Raw genomic sequence first — 18,861 nt, forward strand, 5'->3', positions numbered from 1 at the left:
GCTCTAAATGTGTCCCGCCATCTCACTCGCAGTTCGGATGGAAACGGGTGGCAGCGGTCGTAATACTGTTGGAGCTCGAACTGGAGCTCGTCGGGATTCAATCGGACCTGCTTTGTGGTGTAGAGAATGGATAGGTGGCTCCCTAGCCAAATGCTTGATTGGCCGACAAAAAAGGCGCGACCGATTATCTAATGCGCAGGGAGAGCGCTAGTCCAGATACGGGATAGCCCCACGTCCAGGGCCTCCCCAACGCTGTTGTTTGGCAGCTCGCCGCAATTCAACGGACTCAACGCCCATAGAGCTAAGTAAAAAAAAAAAAAAAGCTGCGAAATCCCTCGACAGCTCCGGTCACACTCCCATCCCTCTCCCTCCGACGCCCACCTTTCAACCTTCGTCGTTGGCCATCAGTACTCCCGTACTTGCGGCCGTTGACTGTCGCCTACTTGCTCTTTTCTGAAATTGCAACTGGAATTTTGATCTGGGAATACCGGTTTTCCACTTGCGACATCCGCGCCTCAAATCAACCCGCACGCCGAAAACTCAATTCGCCATGTCCCGATTTCTCCGTCCCGCGGCTCGCCTGGCGGCCTCGTCCAGAGCTGCTGCTCTGCGCTCCTCTCCCATTTCCCAGTTCGCCAGCCGACCCGCGGCCTTCGCCGTTCAGACAAGGACGTATGCAGATGCCAAGGGAACCAAGGACTACACTGTTCGTGAGGCCCTGAACGAGGCCCTCGCCGAGGAGCTCGAATCCAACGACAAGGTCTTCGTCCTTGGCGAGGAGGTCGCTCAGTACAATGGCGCGTACAAGGTTACAAAGGGTCTCTTGGATCGTTTCGGAGATAAGCGTGTCATTGATACGCCCATCACTGAGAGTGGTTTCTGCGGTCTCGCTGTTGGCGCTGCTCTGAGTGGACTGCACCCTGTGGTATGTAGTTAATTCCTTCTTCCTGTTGATTGAGTCGATGGTTGGCTGTTGCATCCTTGACGAGAGTGCCTCCTTCAAGACCCGAACTCTTATCTCTAACTTGTGTTCCCTCCCAACAGTGCGAGTTCATGACCTTCAACTTCGCTATGCAAGCCATCGACCAGATTGTCAACTCTGCCGCCAAGACCCTTTACATGTCGGGTGGTATTCAGCCCTGCAACATCACGTTCCGTGGGCCCAACGGCTTTGCCGCCGGTGTCGCTGCTCAGCACTCACAGGACTACTCTGCGTGGTACGGCAGCATCCCCGGCCTGAAGGTTGTTTCCCCGTGGAGCGCCGAGGACGCCAAGGGTCTTTTGAAGGCCGCCATCCGCGACCCCAACCCTGTGGTCGTCCTCGAGAACGAGCTCATGTACGGCCAGACCTTTCCCATGTCAGAGGCTGCCCAGAAGGACGACTTTGTTCTCCCCTTCGGCAAGGCCAAGATCGAGCGTTCTGGCAAGGACCTGACCATTGTCACTCTTTCGCGCTGCGTTGGCCAAACGTTGGTTGCAGCCGAGAACCTGAAGAAGAAGTATGGTGTTGAGGTCGAGGTCATCAACCTGCGCTCCATCAAGCCCTTGGACGTTGAATCTATCGTAAAGTCTGTGAAGAAGACTCATCGCCTTCTCTCGGTGGAGTCTGGCTTCCCCGCCTTTGGTGTTGGCTCCGAGATTCTGGCCCTGACCATGGAATATGCCTTCGACTACCTCGACGCCCCTGCTCAGAGAGTTACTGGTGCCGATGTTCCTACGCCCTACGCCCAGGGTCTCGAGGAGATGAGCTTCCCTACCGAGCAGATCATCGAGGACTACGTCGCAAAGATGCTGCGTCTCTGAGGAATCATACGAAATGAATGAAGGCGTGGGTGCCGGTGTGCTACTTGATGCGATGCTTCCCGAGATGGGACGCAGTTCATAATGGGATGTTGAGCTTGATAGACTCGGGGGAAGCTTGTACTTGTATGTTGCTCAGTTGTCATATATACATCTCATACCCTGAGAGCGCAACTAGTCGTGAAGGATCACCTGTAGACAATTGGCTTGGCCAGACTGCCTGGCTATGCATTTGCGGGCAGGAATTGTGGGCGCATTGACGGAAGGCCCAGCCATGTGTCCGGCGGGGATCGGTCAGTGACTGCTCTGGATTCTAGGGTTGTGAGTGCAAAAGCTAGACGCTCGTCGGTGATTTGTCCCTCCAGGAACCCACTAAATGGGCGAGGCTTTGTGCGATCTGATAGAACAGCGCCGCATATGTATGATGGTGAGCGGGAATGATGGAGGCTCTTGTGAGGTGTATGTCGGGAGCCAAAGTGTCCGCAAAGCTAGCCACCGTTATTGGGCTCGGTAACACACGCGTCGGCCAGGCTACCTTATTCGGTTCATCAAGGCATGGCTTGCCCGACGTGCTGCATAACTTGAGTCCAGTACCTGTAGTCTCATTGCTTGTCGTCTACATGTCCCGAAAAGACAAAATGTCAGCAAGCGCGCACCCAATCCATCTCGCGATTGTTGTGCTGTAATCAAGAGATGAGGTTCAAGACGGCCCTCGCCGTGGGCGCAGCACCTAGCGACCGCCCCACGCGCCGTCACCAACCCCACCTGCCCTAAGCGTACTAAGGCAGTCTGCATTACCAGGGAGCTCGGGCTAGCTACTTTACCCAATTGCATCACCACCACAACTTCATATCACCCACACACCAGTGCAAAGACATTTTGTTTGTGCGTTGAACCGTCATTCAAGATGGCTTCTGATCTGGCTAAGGCCACTCAGGGTCTATCTCTTGAAGACGACGCCTTCAACATCGACGATATTCTGTTTGAGCAGCGACCACGCAAACGAGTCAAACAGAATGTGTTGGAACTCAGGACACACCTTGAGGACAAGTTCCTTACGCCTACCACAGAATTCTCACCAATTTGGCTCAACCGACTCCAACAGTAAAGTCTAACCATTGGTCATCGTCTCTTTCTTGTTGCTAACTTGATCTCTCTAGACGCTGGGACTGCCCCGTGGACTACAATGAGCTATTCAAGATTGGTCAACCTCAGACCCGAACCGTCACACGATTTCAGAGGCATGGTCTAGAGGGCAGAGTGACAGGCTACAAAAATGTGACTGTCCCTGCTAACAGTGCCACGGCGAAGAACTCTACTTCATTCCTGCGCAAGCCAGCCAGCAGAGCTGACTTCGTACGAGGTGCCGCTGGCTTTTTCCCTTTTGCTCCCGGCGGTTTGGAGGGCATCGAGGCCACGGCCGCTCTCGAGGACCAGGTCCATCGAGATGGCGTGGGTGACGATGCAGCACCCTCGAACAGGCTCGAGAGAGTAATCAAACTTGGCGAGGGCGGGCTGCTCGAAGTTGCTCCCGGCCTCAATCGCGGTATTGACGTCAGCATGAAAAAGACTAACGAGGATGAGGCCAGGGCAGTGGAGCAAGAGCTGGACCAAGAGCCTGAGGAGGCGCCGGAAGTCGAAGAGCCGGCAAGCGAAGCTCAAACAAATGGCGAAAGGGATCCTGAGTCCGACGAGGAAGACGGCGAGGACATCGATGCTATCTTGCCTGTTGAGTTCCCGGCTTTGGAGCCACACGGTACCCTTACAGCGTCAAGTGCTAGGAAGGCTGGACGAGAGTGGGCCCATATGGTCGACATTAAGAGAGAGATCCCAAATTTCAGGGAGCTGGTGCCCGACATGGCAAGAGACTGGCCCTTCGAGCTCGACACTTTTCAAAAGGAAGCCATCTATCATCTCGAAAACGGCGATTCTGTCTTTGTCGCTGCACATACTTCAGCGGGCAAGACTGTCGTCGCTGAGTATGCCATCGCCCTCGCTGCAAAGCACATGACGAAGGCCATCTATACCTCACCCATCAAGGCTTTGAGCAACCAAAAGTTCCGGGACTTCCGCCAAACATTCGATGAGGTGGGAATCCTGACCGGCGACGTCCAAATCAACCCAGAGGCAAGCTGTCTGATCATGACTACGGAGATTCTGCGCAGTATGCTCTATAGAGGGGCAGATTTGATACGGGACGTTGAGTTCGTTATCTTTGATGAGGTGCACTACGTCAATGATTTTGAACGCGGTGTAGTCTGGGAGGAGGTCATTATTATGCTTCCAGAGCACGTCACGCTGATCCTATTATCTGCTACTGTACCCAATACTTACGAGTTCGCTTCTTGGGTTGGAAGGACAAAGCAGAAAGACATCTACGTCATCTCCACCCCAAAGCGCCCTATTCCACTTGAGCATTACCTCTGGGCTGGCAAAAACATACACAAGATTGTGGACTCCGACAAGAAATTCGTCGAAAAAGGGTGGAAGGAAGCCAGCCAGGCCATTCAAGGCAAGGACAAGCCGAAGGCCCCGGAAACGACCAACTCGGCGCGTGGGGGCGGTGTTGCTGGCCAGAGAGGAGGCCAGAGAGGTGGAGCACAGCGCGGCGGGCAGCGCGGCGGACCTCGGGGTGGTGGAGGCCAGCAAAGAGGGCGTGGCGGACCACCACGTGCCAGCCATGCCCCAGGCCACCTAGGACGGACTGGTCGTCAAGGCGGCTTCACATCGGCTGCTCAGGACAAGAATCTCTGGGTTCATCTTGTGCAATTCCTCAAGAAGTCCAATTTGCTACCTGGCTGTATCTTCGTCTTCTCGAAGAAACGGTGCGAGGAAAATGCCGATGCACTTAGCAACCAGGACTTCTGCACCGCCGCCGAGAAGAGTGCGATTCATATGACTATTGAGAAGTCAATCGCCAGATTGAAGCCCGAAGACCGAGTCCTCCCTCAAATAATCAGACTGAGGGAACTCTTGTCGAGGGGTATTGCAGTCCACCATGGAGGCCTTCTACCCATTGTCAAAGAGATTGTCGAGATTCTCTTCGCTCAAACTCTCGTTAAAGTGCTATTTGCAACGGAAACATTTGCCATGGGTCTTAACTTGCCAACTCGAACTGTCGTCTTTTCAGGCTATCGGAAACACGATGGTCATTCGTTCCGAAACCTGCTTCCCGGTGAATACACGCAAATGGCTGGTCGGGCAGGGCGCCGAGGCCTGGACACTGTTGGTTCAGTTATCATCGTTCCGCCAGGTGGCGATGAGGCCCCCCCAGTTGTTGATCTCCAGAAGATGATCTTGGGAGAGCCATCGAAGCTAAGATCCCAATTTCGACTCACTTACAACATGATTCTCAACTTGTTGCGAGTGGAGGCACTCAAGATTGAAGAGATGATTAAGCGCAGCTTTTCAGAACATGCCACACAACAGCTGCTGCCGGAGCATGAGAAGGCCGTCAAGGTTTCGGAGGCCGATCTCGCCAAGATCAAGCGGGACTCGTGCAATACCTGCGACGCATCAATTGACGACTGTCACCAAGCCTGTCAAGACTACAAAGTGCTGACCGAGGAAATGTATAAGTTCCTCCTTGGCATCCCTATCGGCCGCAAGATGTTCAGCCAGTCGCGCCTGATTGTGTACAATAAAGATGGCATCCGTACACCGGGCATTCTGTTGTCGGACGGGGCAACAAACAAGGGCCCACAGGGCAGTCCGACTCTGCATGTATGCGAGATCAGACTCATGAGGGAAACTCGGGACTCGACCGACCTTCTACCCTTCATTCCGGCCTTTCGCAAATATCTTACGCCGCTCCCACAGGCGAAGAAGCACATTCGCATTAAGACCTTGCATGTGCCCCTGGGCGATGTAGAGTGCCTCACCAGGTACGTGACGAAGGGTATCGTGCCAGAGATCTTTCAGAGTGGCGAGAAGTACATCAAGGCAAAGGACAGACTCCATTCGATCTGTCGATCATGGGACGACCTGTGGGATGAAATGGACCTTTCCAAGATCAAAAACCTGCAATTTCAGGAGATGATGAAGAAACGAAAGGATGCTGAGCTCACTGCATCGTCGTCTCCATCACTATCCTGTGGACAGTTCTTGAAGCATGTAAGTGACATCTTTTTACAAAGACATATTGACGACGAGCGACTGCTAACGCTATATGAACAAACAGTTCGCGATGTGCCATGATCAGTGGCTCATCAAGGAGCATATTTCTCAGTTGCGCCAGTCTCTGTCGGACCAGAATCTACAGCTGCTTCCCGACTATGAGCAACGAATCCAGGTGTTGAAGCAACTTCAATTCATCGACGAGAGTTCCAGGATTCAGCTCAAGGGCAAGGTAGCTTGCGAAATCCATTCAGGCGATGAACTCGTCCTGACGGAGCTGATTTTGGACAACGTGCTCGCAGACTACGAGCCGGCTGAGATTGCAGCTTTGCTTTCTGCCTTTGTGTTTCAGGAGAAGACTGACTCACAGCCAAATTTGACCGGAAATCTTGAGCGTGGCAAGGACACCATCATTGCTATCAGCGAGAAGGTGAACGAGGTACAAACGCTGTACCAGGTCATCCAAGCCGCGGACGATTCCAATGACTTCATATCTCGTCCTAGATTCGGTCTGATGGAGGTGGTCTATGAATGGGCGAGAGGCATGAGCTTCAAAAACATCACCGACCTCACAGACGTGCTTGAGGGCACAATCGTGCGAACCATCACGCGGCTTGACGAGACATGCCGTGAGGTGAAGAATGCTGCTCGTATCATCGGCGATCCGGAACTGTATCAGAAGATGCAGACTGCACAGGAGATGATCAAGAGGGATATTACAGCAGTAGCCAGTTTGTACATGTAGAAAATAAAGTGTTCAACATGCCTCAAGTCTAATCATAATACGCGTTGGCCGACGATTTGCCTGAGTTTCGATTGAAACCACAAACATGCTGCCGCGGCACAGAGCCCTCCTACAGAAGACTCCTTCCCATGACGTTTTGTATTCGTGAGCTCATTCCTCCAGTATTCTTCTCGCGTGTGCCAACTCCCCAAAAACGCCTGATTAAAAAAGTCCCGAAATCCTTAATGAGTGATGCCAGCCTTGGCTGCTTAATTTGACAGCGTGCGGTACAAATCTATGCTCTCAAAGCCCGCAGTCTTTGTTGCAAGGCATCCTCCTCTTCCGCAGTAGGCTCACTAGCGACAAGCTCCTCCTTGGCTGGTGTTGCGCTATTGAGTTCAGCGTTGAGCTGCACGCCTGCATCATCAGCTAGCTTGCCTAGCAGCTCGTGGACCGCGTCCTCGGATACCTGGGCGCTGGTAGATTGCGAAATGGCGTCCTGATAAATGCCGTTGGACATGGCATACTCTTCGTTTTGCTGTTTGAACTGCTCCAATGTAACAAGGGTCTGAAATAGAGAATGGCCTGTAAGTAGAGGCCGACGGTATCACTACGGTGGTTGTTGCATCGACTCGACATACCTTCTCGGGGTTCATGTTCTTCTGTGCGAGGGACATGGTACGAGACGACTGTCCCATCATGTGCGTCATGCGATTCATTGAGTTATTGGCCTGGATTTGGGCGGCGGAGAGCTCGGCCATATCCGCCATTTGATCCATCTGCTGAGCTAAAGCTTGCTTAGAAAGAAGCATTTTAGCCTTCTGATATGCCTTTGCTGTTTCACCCTTCTTCAGCAGCTATCCCGAACATTAGCCGTGGTTCAAAGCAATATTGCGACGCGCTGTCTGGCGATGACCAACATCTTGGATTTGTTTCTTCAGGATTGGGTCTTGCTTCGCGGCCTTCTGCGCTTCTCGTCGGGCTTGCTTGGCTTGGAACTAGAGTCCTGTCAGTAATCAAAGAAAAGTTGACTTCTCACAGCACGATGGCTAATCAGTATCTCGTACGTACCCTCGCCTGGAACTCTACTTGCATGTCTCGGGACAGCTGACGGTTCGACATGATGTCGTCTGGAGCCTGTTCAGGATCGGGTATGTGGTGGCGGGGTTAACGAGAGGTTATCGCAACGCTACGGCTCTGAGAGTATCGTTTGCCTAATGGCAGTCAGGTAGGACAGATGTCACGGAATAAATATGAAAAGTACAGGCTGTGAACAATATGGTCAACTTCGGACGTGGAGGATATGTGTCACAGGAAGTCTTGCCGTTTATTCAGGCGGCCAGTCAGATATTGGATGATGACTGTCGGCAGGCGACACGAGATAGCGAGCGGTATCGGTTCACAAGCTGGCAGCCTGACACCTGCGCCGGGCGGGGCCATCTCCCAGACCAGCCATAGCGCATGACGTAACGCTTCTAGCCGTGCTCGTGTGTTAGGTAAGCGAAACACCAGCCCAAGCCACTGCCACATGGCTCTTTCCAGCCTAGACACCAGCACGCCTGTGGCTCATCATCAGTGGTTTGTTGGACTGGTCGCCTCAAACCGGACGAACTGTATTGCCGGAAATTGGATGAGACGATATCTATGATGCTCTCATGCGGACGTCCGCGTGGTGAAGGGAACAGAGTATTAAAGGGTAGCCCGAGAAAACCACCCCTAAGGTACATACCAACGTATTCCGTAAATCGATTATCCCATGGCTGCGAAACTAAAAATGAACGTGCAATCATTTCCACGACCTCCACTGCTGGAGAAGGTGTCAAAACACCTGCGAATTACTTGGCAAGGCGAAATGATCGCAGACACCAAGGATGCCTACTGGGTGCTAGAGACTCACCATCCTCCCAGTGTGTTTTTCCTGTGCCACCATCATAAATCTTCGAACCGTCACTGATTCTCGGACAGCATACTATCTCCCATCCACTTCCATTAATGCCCCACTCACCCCGACGCAACAGAGTACATACTGCGAGTGGAAGGGTGCTGCAACTTACTATGCAATTACTGCACCCAGAACATCCAATGTTCAGGAACCACAAGTAGTATCGAATCGCATCTGGTCGTACAATTCCCCAACGCCCGGGTTCGACGCAATCAACGGATATTTGTCTTTCTATGCAGGACCGTGGGACTGTTTTGTAGATGGGGAACTAGTTGAGCCTCAGCCAGGTGATTTTTACGGTGGCTGGGTAACTTCAGACATTGAGGGCATTGTCAAAGGTGCTCACGGTAATTGGGATCCTGTCTTGTGACAGGTTTCCAGATGCAAGATTATGAACTGAGGGTAGTGAACAAAGTACGGAAGTCGAAAGCCACGCAAGAAGCACATGCAACGGGCAGAGGACGTCTGGAAGATAAGGGGTCTTTTGCGACTGAGGGAACAGTTCACTGTACGTACCTCCGTTCCTCACATTGAAACAACGATGAACAGGGGCAACACGGGGAAAATTGACGATCAAGGTGTCTGGCCTTCCGTGATTGTTCTCGAGCTAGGTGGGGAGGGAGGTACTTCGTTCTCCTCTTGCCGATGCCCGACTAGTACTGAGAGACGGATTTCGACAGCTAATTACTTACCCTATTCAGCTTCTCCTCCTCGGTCGTCTCGCTGCCATCTGCGGCAGACGAAGGTCTTTCACTCTCAGTCGGCCCTGAAGGACATTGATCGAATGAGTTTGAATCCGAATCCGACACTACATGGTTATATGCGACGAGCAGGTGTGGGTACCACAAAAAGGGATTCTGGGATGAATGTACTGCGCATGCGGGGAAACTTCGGTACTTGTCACATCCTCGGTTCGCTTATAGCGTAGACAGGCTACAGCCAGTTGCGTCGGTGCAAATAATCGTTGTCGTCGTATCTTGAACATGACCTTAATGTCAAACAAGCACGCAGTACACAGGAGTTCTCGGAATTCCATCCCTTCGACTCATCAAGGTGCACCGAGATTCTGTGTTAGGTCTTCCTCTTCTGCCACCAGCTAGACCTTCTCACATCGTTCGCTCTTTTTTGGAGACGACAGAACGGAGAAGATACATTGACGTACCGAATGGCGCGCCAACAGCGTGCCACGCCCGATTTTTAGATTGAGAGAGCGTCGGCTGCTATTACGTGACTGTACACACAACTACCTGAGGCGTCGACATAGGACTAGGTAGGAGGGCAAAGGCGACAATGAAGGCGACGGCGACTAATGTAATCATAGTTTGTCTTAGCTCGTCGCAAGGCGTTGAGGCGAACTTGACATTAAGTACATAGACCGTCGATCAAAGTCTCGACGGCATGTCAGTGGTTTCATCGGAGGTACACCGTACATATTTAGCCGGGCACATTCCATTTATCATTGGCAGCTCTTAAAGTTCATGGCTGGTACTCCATAAACCGTATCAAAGGTATAGACATGACGAACAGCGGCCTTCAATGGTGCACCCCCAAGGTTGAAGGCGTCGCAGTCTGGACTCAGGAGTCGCCTACCGGCCGGTGCAGCGGATCTGCGGCAATCAGAACGCCTAGGTCACCTCAGGAGCGGTGATCCGATGGATGGGTACGCCGGTGAAGCGGCTGTATCTCTGGTGTCGAGTGCGGAGCGCAGAGCGCCGGCGAACTGTACGACCCCTCCATGTCCACCATTAAAAAGCGGCGTAGAACGGAGACACGCAATATGCTGATCAGGCTGGTGAAGTTCCCTTACTTCGGCTGGGTGAAGCGAGGTCCAGTAATGTGAGGAATCGGAGCGGGAGACAGTCGGTATGAGATTCCTGGATTCCTAGGCAGGCAGGGAGGATCAGGAAGCGTGTTTCCAAGGTGGATGAGACAGAGACGAAGACGACTCAGCAGCACCACAGTGTGCAATGTCTAGGCCCGGCCAATTATGCTGGTTCTGGGTCATTTTCGCAATAGAATTTTGCGACCTTGAGATGACACCAAAGTATAAAACATGGAAGCATATGAACGGAGCGAAAGGTAGTTCTTGTAAGATTCAGCCCGGATTGGGGCACTGTCTTCCGTAAGATACTGAGGTCGGAGGAGGAATTCGCAGTGGCGGCGCTGACTGAGTAAGGTCGCACGAGGGGTGAGGTCTTCAAACTTGGGTGGGCCTGAGCTGGAGCAATGCCGGGGAAGTCGGGTGGCTAAGTTTAGCAAGCGGCGGGCGGTAGACGTCGAGGCACTAAATCAGCTATCGTTTCCGACGTCTGTCAGCGATGGATACCGCGAGTCGTCTCTGTGGGTCGCTTCGGACCTGGACGCATTGCCGCGTAGCACTGTAGCAGAAATGGCAAGTGCGTGAATCGGGTTTGTTGCTATAGTATTTCAACGGTGAAGAGAGTCGGCAAGTTGCGGTGAGCTCAGCTGACAGCAGCGCATGCCGTGTCAGCCATGTAGGCACCTAGTCAGCCAGGTCAGCAACGGCAGATGAGGCACGGCACGCAACACAGCGGAGCGAAGCCAGGCTTACGTGAAGATACGGCAGAGGATCGATTGATCAACCTGGGCGAGAAGCATCCGGACTATCCAGTGCGTCGAAGCCCGCTCGCTTGAGCGGACTCGGAACCTACGAAGAGATGGTCAATTAATTACAGTTCGTGCCTCGCGGAAGCATAGAAAAGGGGGATGCTCCCTGGAGCGGCGCGGCCTACGTTTGGCACGGTGCGCCATTCGTGTTTCCGCCCCGTGGCTCCCGTGTTTCCTGTTTAGAGCTGACCCAAGCCCCCCCCCCTTCCCCATTTGCAAGCTGGACGTGGAACTGGGGAAGACATCCGAGCCAGTGAAACCATGGAGTCGCCACACGCTCCTGCTCTTTTCACTGCTGTCAGCTATTCGTACATAGATCCACCAATCACCATCCACTTACCTCGCTGGATTCGCTCCGAATGCCCCCCTTGCGCCTAGTATCCGTACCTACCTCCCTTTTGGGGTTTCGCCCACTCACACTGATGAGCATCCTCTGCGCCCCCCTCCACTCTACGAAGGTATACCTACAGGTACTTACTTTCCTTACCTTTCTGCAGGCAGGCACGATACGGAGTAGACAAACACGACAAGTCCTACCTCCTGAGACCTTGCGTGATTGACCCCATTTTAGGCGGCACCCTTGCTTCGCTTTCGCCCCCTGTTCCACTACGGCCTCCACTGTGGCCTCAGGTACACCCGTATGTCCTTCTCGCCCTTGCAGCCTTGGGGGCCTTGGGGGCTTGTGCACTTTTGCCTGAGGCAATACACGTTGACCATCCCAAAGCGCCCCCTTGCACGGGGCCAGCGTGGCCTCAACTTACAAAAGAGGCCACATCGCCTGCACTTCACGTTGTGGCCAAGCAATCCTCAGCTCCCTCCACGCCAAACCCATCCTACGAGAGAGAACACTTGTCAACTTGCCCCAGGACCCGGACGATCAAGCTTCCACTTGGACCTGGTGCCTTGTGTCGGTGACTCACCTAATCAGTCTGACTCATTCTACGGGTCCTGATCAAAGAAGTATCATGCCTTCTTAGAATAATGCTCTTTCTATATCTTTTTGTATGAGGAACTAGGACGGCACCTCCATACGTTCAATAACCCACTTCACACCCACATACATCACTGCTGCGACACACTTCTCCCCCGCACCTGGCCTTCCAACTCTCCGCATTGGAACTGGCAGGTCGATTGTGTCTCGCGCTTTGCACCACGAAAAAGTCCTCCTCTCTGCCTATCCCACAGCCCTGTTGCATCACCATCACAACCGCAAACTACGATGGCTGCTTGGGAACAGACGTCACCAATGATCAAGTTCGAAGATTCGCCTGCCGAGTCTTTTGTTTCGACTCCGGGCGAGCTCTATCCATCCCTCTTCGGCGACGCCGCACCCTTGGCCGCCGATGATACCACCGTCAACCCCTCCGATATGTTAACTCCTCCGCCCTTCACCGAGGACAACCCTGTCTCAACCCCGGACACCGACTCTCCTTCGACTGGGAAGAAGCCCGTGAAGAAGAGGAAATCCTGGGGTCAAGTTCTCCCGGAGCCCAAGACAAATCTCCCACCAAGGTATGATGCCATCGGACAATGCCACAGGCCCGTAGCTAACCCCCAGTAGGAAAAGAGCGAAGACTGAAGATGAGAAAGAGCAGCGTCGAGTCGAGCGCGTCCTCCGTAACCGCCGAGCCGCTCAGTCTTCTAGGGAGCGCAAGCGTTTAGAGGTCGAGGCTCTCGAGAGGCGGAACAAGGAGCTCGAGGCAGCCCTTTCAAACGTCACCAAGGCGAACCAGCTCCTGGTCGAAGAGCTGAACAAATTTCGCCGTGACTCTGGCATGCTGACTCGGTCATCATCGCCTCTCGATCCTCTCCGATCCAACACTGTCACCCTATCACCAGAGCTTTTTGGCTCTCATGATGGACACCGTCCCTCTGTCGATGAGACGAAGAATCTCGTCGATGATTTGATGACTACGTCTCATGGCAATCCGACCGTCAACCCCGCGTCGCTATCCCCCGAGCTTTCGCCAATCGCAGAAGATGACGAGGCAGATGCCGAGGACAACGAAGTGGTCGAGACCAACGTGAAGTCCTCCGACTTGACACAACGTCCTGCAGCGATGTTGTGCGACCTGCAGTGTCAACAGTCGGAGGACCTTCCGCAATCATGGCTGGCCTCTCAAACGCCTCTGCATCCGACCTTGGTCTTCTTTCTGCAGCTTCACATGCTGTCAATCACATCATCGGTGATTCTTTCAGTCTGTCGGCGGCCCTTGACACAGATCGCTATGTCCTTGAAAGCGGGCTTCTCTCTTCCCCCAACTCCCTCGATTATGAACACGATTATCTGGCTGGTAACTCTACCGCCTTCCTCCAGGACCCATTCGACATCAGTGAATTCCTCAACGACGAGGTCAACGGCAGTGTCTCAGACACGAACGCGGTTATCGGCACAGCCGTCGCAGCGGACCCGGACTACGGCCGCGACTCTACCAACTCTGAGACTCAAGTCTCTTCAGAGAATCCTAACCTGCAGCCCCACTCTGGCGCGTCCACTTATGGATGCGACGATGGAGGCATTGCGGTTGGTATCTGAAGGATGCGACGAACGTGTTGAAGGGTTGTCGACTGAACCTTCGGCGGGGCGCGACAGCGGTCAGACACCGCGGACGTGGTTGAATGGCGCACCGTTGCCGTCTCGAGAGGTACTCATGACCTTATTATGGGCTCTGAGGGTTGAAGAGCGGAATCTGGTCCGGAAGGGTCAACTTGCACCGCAAGATATCCCCTACTCGAGAAATCGTGCCTCGACATCAGTTAGCACCTATGTGTTTACAGTAGTTTCCAAACGGAAGTGTGATGAAGCGGACCTGACGGAATTTGGGAAGCGTTGTCGATTAGCTTGATAAAGGTTATGACTATGGTGGTGGGAATGGTCACGGCGTTATGGAGGGGTGTCCAGCGAAATTAGAGGTCAAACCTGGGAAATGTAACAACAAATACTGAACGAGAGTCGCCTTGCGACCAATGAACAAAATTCTAAGAACCGTGTCAAGATACTACTAAAGTGTGTCAACGAGCTCACAAAACCAGTGTGTGTATATCCATTCTGAATGAATGTATTCGTCGGGGCTGGGTAACGCCTCTATTATTTACACCGTCCGTGGTTGTCGTAAATAGGCTGGGGACACCGACTTGATAAGAAACCACTGAAGCCTGGTGGTTCAGCAGGACGTGGCTTTGTTCAGCCTCGACGATTCGAGCTGTTAGTTGAGTATTAAACTATTTGCGTTAGACAATATCCCATCCGACATGATCAATGTGCATGCCGCCTTAACAACGCCTTTTGCATCGTTTCTCACTCTTCAGTGATTGTTCCATGCAGCCTCGAAGCACTTTCTCTTGCGCCAAGTCCAAATCTACCAATGTTCCCGAAAGCGCTGTAGGACGTGACAAGAAGAAAGTTCATTCCCGTGGTTCAAGCGACGGCAATCCATAGAAAACGTGATGCCCCGCGGTCTAGCCTCCGTTTATCGTTTTCGCCTCCTCTCCCTTTCCAAGTTTCGTTACATAGTCGGTGATCATACATAATTCGTCGGAATCACCACAAGTCGGCCATCTCAGCCATGGCTGCCTCTTCGTCTTCAAAGTCATCCCCGGCTGGTTGGTTATGTGGAAAGTGAGCCGGTGATTGCATCCGGTCAGCCATCTCTGCTTCCGCCATAAGAGCATCCAAGTCGTCGTCCCCGTCTGGTTCTTCGGTTGGCTTCGGTGCTCCTAAAGCTTGACTCTTGGGTGGCATTACGGGCGTAGCTCCGTATATATCGTCCTCGTCCGGAACAGCTGCTTCTGGTGTCTTCGGGCGCTTTTGTGTGATAGAAGCTGGTGCACTCGCTGTTGCCTCGGCAGCCACAGGACCCGGAATCTCAGCTTCCACCTCGAAAGCGTCATCCGCCTCCCAAGGTTTGGGTTTGCCTTCATTGATCCATTCCAATCGCTTGTGCGCAATTTGCTTCTTGTGCCCCGCCTTCTCTACCATCGCTACGGCGTCGAGAAATTTGGCTTTTGGAAATAAGTCGTCCAGCCAGAGTTGGTAGAAGGATAGCAAGCGGGCTGCATCAGAGAACTAGCAGTGAGTTAGTTGTATCCACGGAATACGCGTCAAAGTAGCAAGAAAGCCGACCTCGTGTCCCTTCCCCTTAAATTGGAGATCTGCGGCGCGCTTTCGAAGCTTGGGGATGCCATTGTCCGAGAGTAGTCTGCAAAAACACGTCGTCAGCTACACATTAGACATGAATGATCGGCTGCGCCAAACCTCACCTTGCCTCGTCAAGTTTGACTCTCGGAACCCTCGCTCGCTTATTCACTTCAACTTCTTCTTCGAGCCCCAGTGCTTCACCCTGTTTCCTCTTGTTCACGCCGAGCTCCTTTGCGTCCGGGGATGGGGTTCGAAACGGGTCATCAAAATCTTCAGCGGCATAATTGTCCAAGTCATCATACCCGGGTGTTGTTCTTGATGTCATGTTGACGAGGCTCTGGGACTTCACGAGGCATCAACAGATTGCACCCAGGGTGGAGTTTAAATTGCCTTAAGATGGATTGTCACTAGCCGACGCGATCACACGCGGCGTGACTTCAATTAAGAAACGCGTCTGTCCGTTGCCGCACAGACCTTCCGATAGGCGAGCCACAAAGTCGGAGACGCCACAGCCACATCCTTCTGCAGCGCAGGCCTCTGAAGTGGTGGTGCCTCAGGCAAAATGCTCCAAGTTCAGTTCCAATCAGCGCCCAGCCATATCCAACTCATCAACCATCTCGAATTGCTGGACGACGATAGCCACCACCGACGCAGTTGGGTCTTGAATTGTCGTCCGCGACCATGGCTACCGCACAAGTGCAGACATATATTCCCACCAAGGTCGTCAAGAGCGATTATCCTGTTCGTACTCCGTCTACGATTCCTCGTTTCTCCGCTGCCGATAACGCTAACGTACTTCCACGAAGCTCATCGACAATGACCCGTATGCCCGAACCCGATTGTCCCGGGCCATATGACAGCTCAGGTCGATTGCTAACGCCGGAATGCCCACAGCCACTTCAAGAGGGTCGTTGGCTATGCCAGGCCTTCCGATTATGCCCACGGAGCTATAGCCGCAGCCTTCGCTCCTGGCGCTCTCCTTGCCCTCGAGAAGTTCGCTCCCTCACATGTCGGTAAGGGAGGTTTGGCGCAAGCCATGCGCCTCGCCGGAGCCATCGGTCTTGCTGGAGGATTTCTTTACTTTTACCAGCGCTCTAGCTGTGAGTTTGTACGACGATCTGAAGGAACGGAGGCCCTAACCACAAAGGCATAGTGCGATTTTACGGTGCCACCGAGAACGCGAGAGAGGTTGAGATGGATATGAAGGAGATGGTCTCCAAGGTCAAGGCGGGAAAGCCGCTATATGGCGAGAGCAGGTTGACCCCTCACATGCAGGGCGTTGCTGCAAGACAGTCAAGATACTCTGCTCTGTTCATGGGTGTCGTGCCTTGGTTCAACTTTGTCAATCACAACCAGCATGGTGTCGACACCGCGAAGTACTACCAACAAGCTGAGAGAGAGCTTGAAGCTGAGCGTCTGAAGAATGGGGGCTTGTGATTGCCTCAGAACCTGTGTGGTTATGCTGCATATGAAAGATAACAACCTTTATGTATTATAGCTTAAGCAGGGAAAAGCTAATGCAAATTACTTACTCTATTAAACTAGTAAACTACCTCTATAGTTATCCTTTTAACTTTATAAATTAGAAATAACTATAAATATTAAATTTATTTATAGCTATTATATATAAATATAAGCTGCTAGCTTTATATTATAATATTTAATTAGTATTAACTATAAAACTTAAACTATTTTCTTTACTTTCCATTTATATATAATATTCTATATAAAATAAATTAATAAAGTTTAAAGTATTAAACCTTATATCAAAACACTCTATTTATTATAACTTATAACTATAATATTAATTATAATATGTATATATAGTTATATAACGTGGTTCATCAGTCAGCCGCGCATATCAGTCAGCCGCGCACTTTTTCCCAGACACGCTCAGTCATTAACCACTTAAACACTCAACGCGTAATTACTCTACAACCACAATGCCAATTTACTCACAAGAAGACAAAATCCTTCTTGCCATCGAGGCGATCTAATTGACACGTGCTGCAGGTCAAAAGCTAAGTGTACGGCGTGCAGCAAAGAACTACGGTGTCCCCGAAAGCTCCTTACGCGACAGAATGAACAACCGACCTCGACGCGAAACTACCCAACCTCAAAGACATAAACTCGATGCGATCGAGGAGAAAACACTTCTATAATACGTTATTGAGCAAGATTCCAGAGGATTTCCTTTGCGCCTCGCCGGTGTGGAAGATATGGCCAATCTCCTGCTGCGAGCGCGTAATGGCGAGCCTGTTGGCAAGCGATGGGCCAGGCGGTTTATGGACTCACAGCCTGCTCTGAAAACCAAGTTTAATCGTCCATACGATTATCAAAGGGCTCTTCAAGAAGATCCTGAGGTTATATCAAAGTGGTTTGCGCTATTACGCAACATGATGGCCAAGTATGGCATCCAAGAGGGGGACCTATACAATTTCGACGAAACTGGCTTCATGATGGGCATGATCACCGCGTCAATGGTGGTAACACGCGCTGATCGACGCGGCAAAGCAAAGTCTGTCCAGCCTAGCAACCGTGAATGGGCTACAGTCATCGAATGTATCAATTCGGGCGGGTGGTGCATCCCTCCGTTCGTGATCGTTAAGGGCGTATATCACCTTGCTAGTTGGACCACGGAATCAGGTTTTCCGGGCAACTAGGTGATCAAACCCACTGCTAATGGATAGACGGTTAATCAGACGGGTCTTGACTGGATTAAACACTTCGACAAACACACTAAGAACCGAACGAAGGGCGTCTACCGGATGCTTATTATCGACGGCCACGAGAGCCATTTGTCGGCCGAATTCGACGATTACTGTAAGTAGAACAATATTATAACCGTCAGTATACCTGCACATTCATCGCATCTACTACAGCCATTAGATATTGCCCTTTATTCGCCTTTAAAACGCGCATACGGTGATGAAATCAACCTATTCATCAGAGCCTCCATAAATCACATCACCAAGTCTGAGTTCTTTATTGCCTTCCACCAGGCCTACAACAAGGTTTTTAATGAGGAAAACATCAGGTCTGCTTTCCAAGGCGCTGGAATTTCACCATGGGACCTAGACCATGTCATCAAAAAGCTTGATGTGCATTTACAGACGCCTACACCTCCCATAGCCAACCCTTCAACACCTCCACCTTGGCAGTCGCAAACGCCCTCTAACCCACAACAAACCGTCTCGCAGTCCAACTTTATCAAAAGTCGCATCTCTGCTCATCAAGGAAGCTCACCGACACCAATTATTGCTGCAGTTGAGCAATTGTCAAAGGGTGCGCAGGCAATGGCGCACTCCATCACTATTTTGACTGATCGGCTTCGTACCCTTGAGGATGCGAATGTAGCACTTGCTAAGCGCAGGAGGGCTAAAAGAACGCGGGTCCAGCTTGGAGGGGCACTTAGTATAGAGGAATCTCAGGTTTTGCTTGGAGGGAAACAAAAAGGGAAACGTCCAGCACCTCAAGAGGACGACGAGGGGGGTCCATCAAAGAGAGCCCAGC

At 52.0% G+C, this 18,861-nt stretch overlaps 6 protein-coding genes across 6 annotated transcripts; 4 read left to right on the forward strand and 2 right to left on the reverse strand.

Annotated features, from left to right (window-relative positions):
* Positions 1 to 550: 550 nt before the first annotated feature.
* On the forward strand, positions 551 to 1,803 carry PDB1 (pyruvate dehydrogenase E1, beta subunit; the record flags this gene model as incomplete). Its single annotated transcript, XM_053185927.1, has 2 exons — positions 551 to 925; positions 1,045 to 1,803. The coding sequence occupies 2 exons, from the start codon at positions 551 to 553 to the stop codon at positions 1,801 to 1,803; spliced, it is 1,134 nt and encodes a 377-aa protein (XP_053030130.1).
* Positions 1,804 to 2,707: 904 nt separating this feature from the next.
* Positions 2,708 to 6,661, forward strand: COL26b_013309 (uncharacterized protein; the record flags this gene model as incomplete). Its single annotated transcript, XM_053185928.1, has 3 exons — positions 2,708 to 2,904; positions 2,961 to 5,913; positions 5,981 to 6,661. 3 exons carry the CDS (start codon positions 2,708 to 2,710, stop codon positions 6,659 to 6,661), a joined length of 3,831 nt encoding a protein of 1,276 aa, XP_053030131.1.
* Positions 6,662 to 6,935: 274 nt separating this feature from the next.
* Positions 6,936 to 7,762, reverse strand: COL26b_013310 (uncharacterized protein; the record flags this gene model as incomplete). The annotated part of the gene is made up of 4 exons (XM_053185929.1): positions 6,936 to 7,208; positions 7,282 to 7,497; positions 7,561 to 7,638; positions 7,712 to 7,762. The coding sequence occupies 4 exons, from the start codon at positions 7,760 to 7,762 to the stop codon at positions 6,936 to 6,938; spliced, it is 618 nt and encodes a 205-aa protein (XP_053030132.1).
* A 4,667-nt stretch (positions 7,763 to 12,429) lies between these two features.
* Positions 12,430 to 13,746, forward strand: COL26b_013311 (uncharacterized protein; the record flags this gene model as incomplete). The annotated part of the gene is made up of 3 exons (XM_053185930.1): positions 12,430 to 12,722; positions 12,772 to 13,275; positions 13,410 to 13,746. 3 exons carry the CDS (start codon positions 12,430 to 12,432, stop codon positions 13,744 to 13,746), a joined length of 1,134 nt encoding a protein of 377 aa, XP_053030133.1.
* Positions 13,747 to 14,751: 1,005 nt separating this feature from the next.
* COL26b_013312 (uncharacterized protein) lies at positions 14,752 to 15,673 on the reverse strand (the record flags this gene model as incomplete). The annotated part of the gene is made up of 3 exons (XM_053185931.1): positions 14,752 to 15,276; positions 15,334 to 15,409; positions 15,471 to 15,673. 3 exons carry the CDS (start codon positions 15,671 to 15,673, stop codon positions 14,752 to 14,754), a joined length of 804 nt encoding a protein of 267 aa, XP_053030134.1.
* Positions 15,674 to 16,029: 356 nt separating this feature from the next.
* On the forward strand, positions 16,030 to 16,785 carry COL26b_013313 (uncharacterized protein; the record flags this gene model as incomplete). Its single annotated transcript, XM_053185932.1, has 3 exons — positions 16,030 to 16,089; positions 16,253 to 16,448; positions 16,502 to 16,785. The coding sequence occupies 3 exons, from the start codon at positions 16,030 to 16,032 to the stop codon at positions 16,783 to 16,785; spliced, it is 540 nt and encodes a 179-aa protein (XP_053030135.1).
* Between the last annotated feature and the right edge of the window lie 2,076 nt (positions 16,786 to 18,861).

The sequence above is a fragment of the Colletotrichum chrysophilum genome, assembly GCF_026319265.1.
Source record: "Colletotrichum chrysophilum strain AFK26 chromosome Unknown scaffold_219, whole genome shotgun sequence".
NCBI lineage: Eukaryota > Fungi > Ascomycota > Sordariomycetes > Glomerellales > Glomerellaceae > Colletotrichum > Colletotrichum chrysophilum.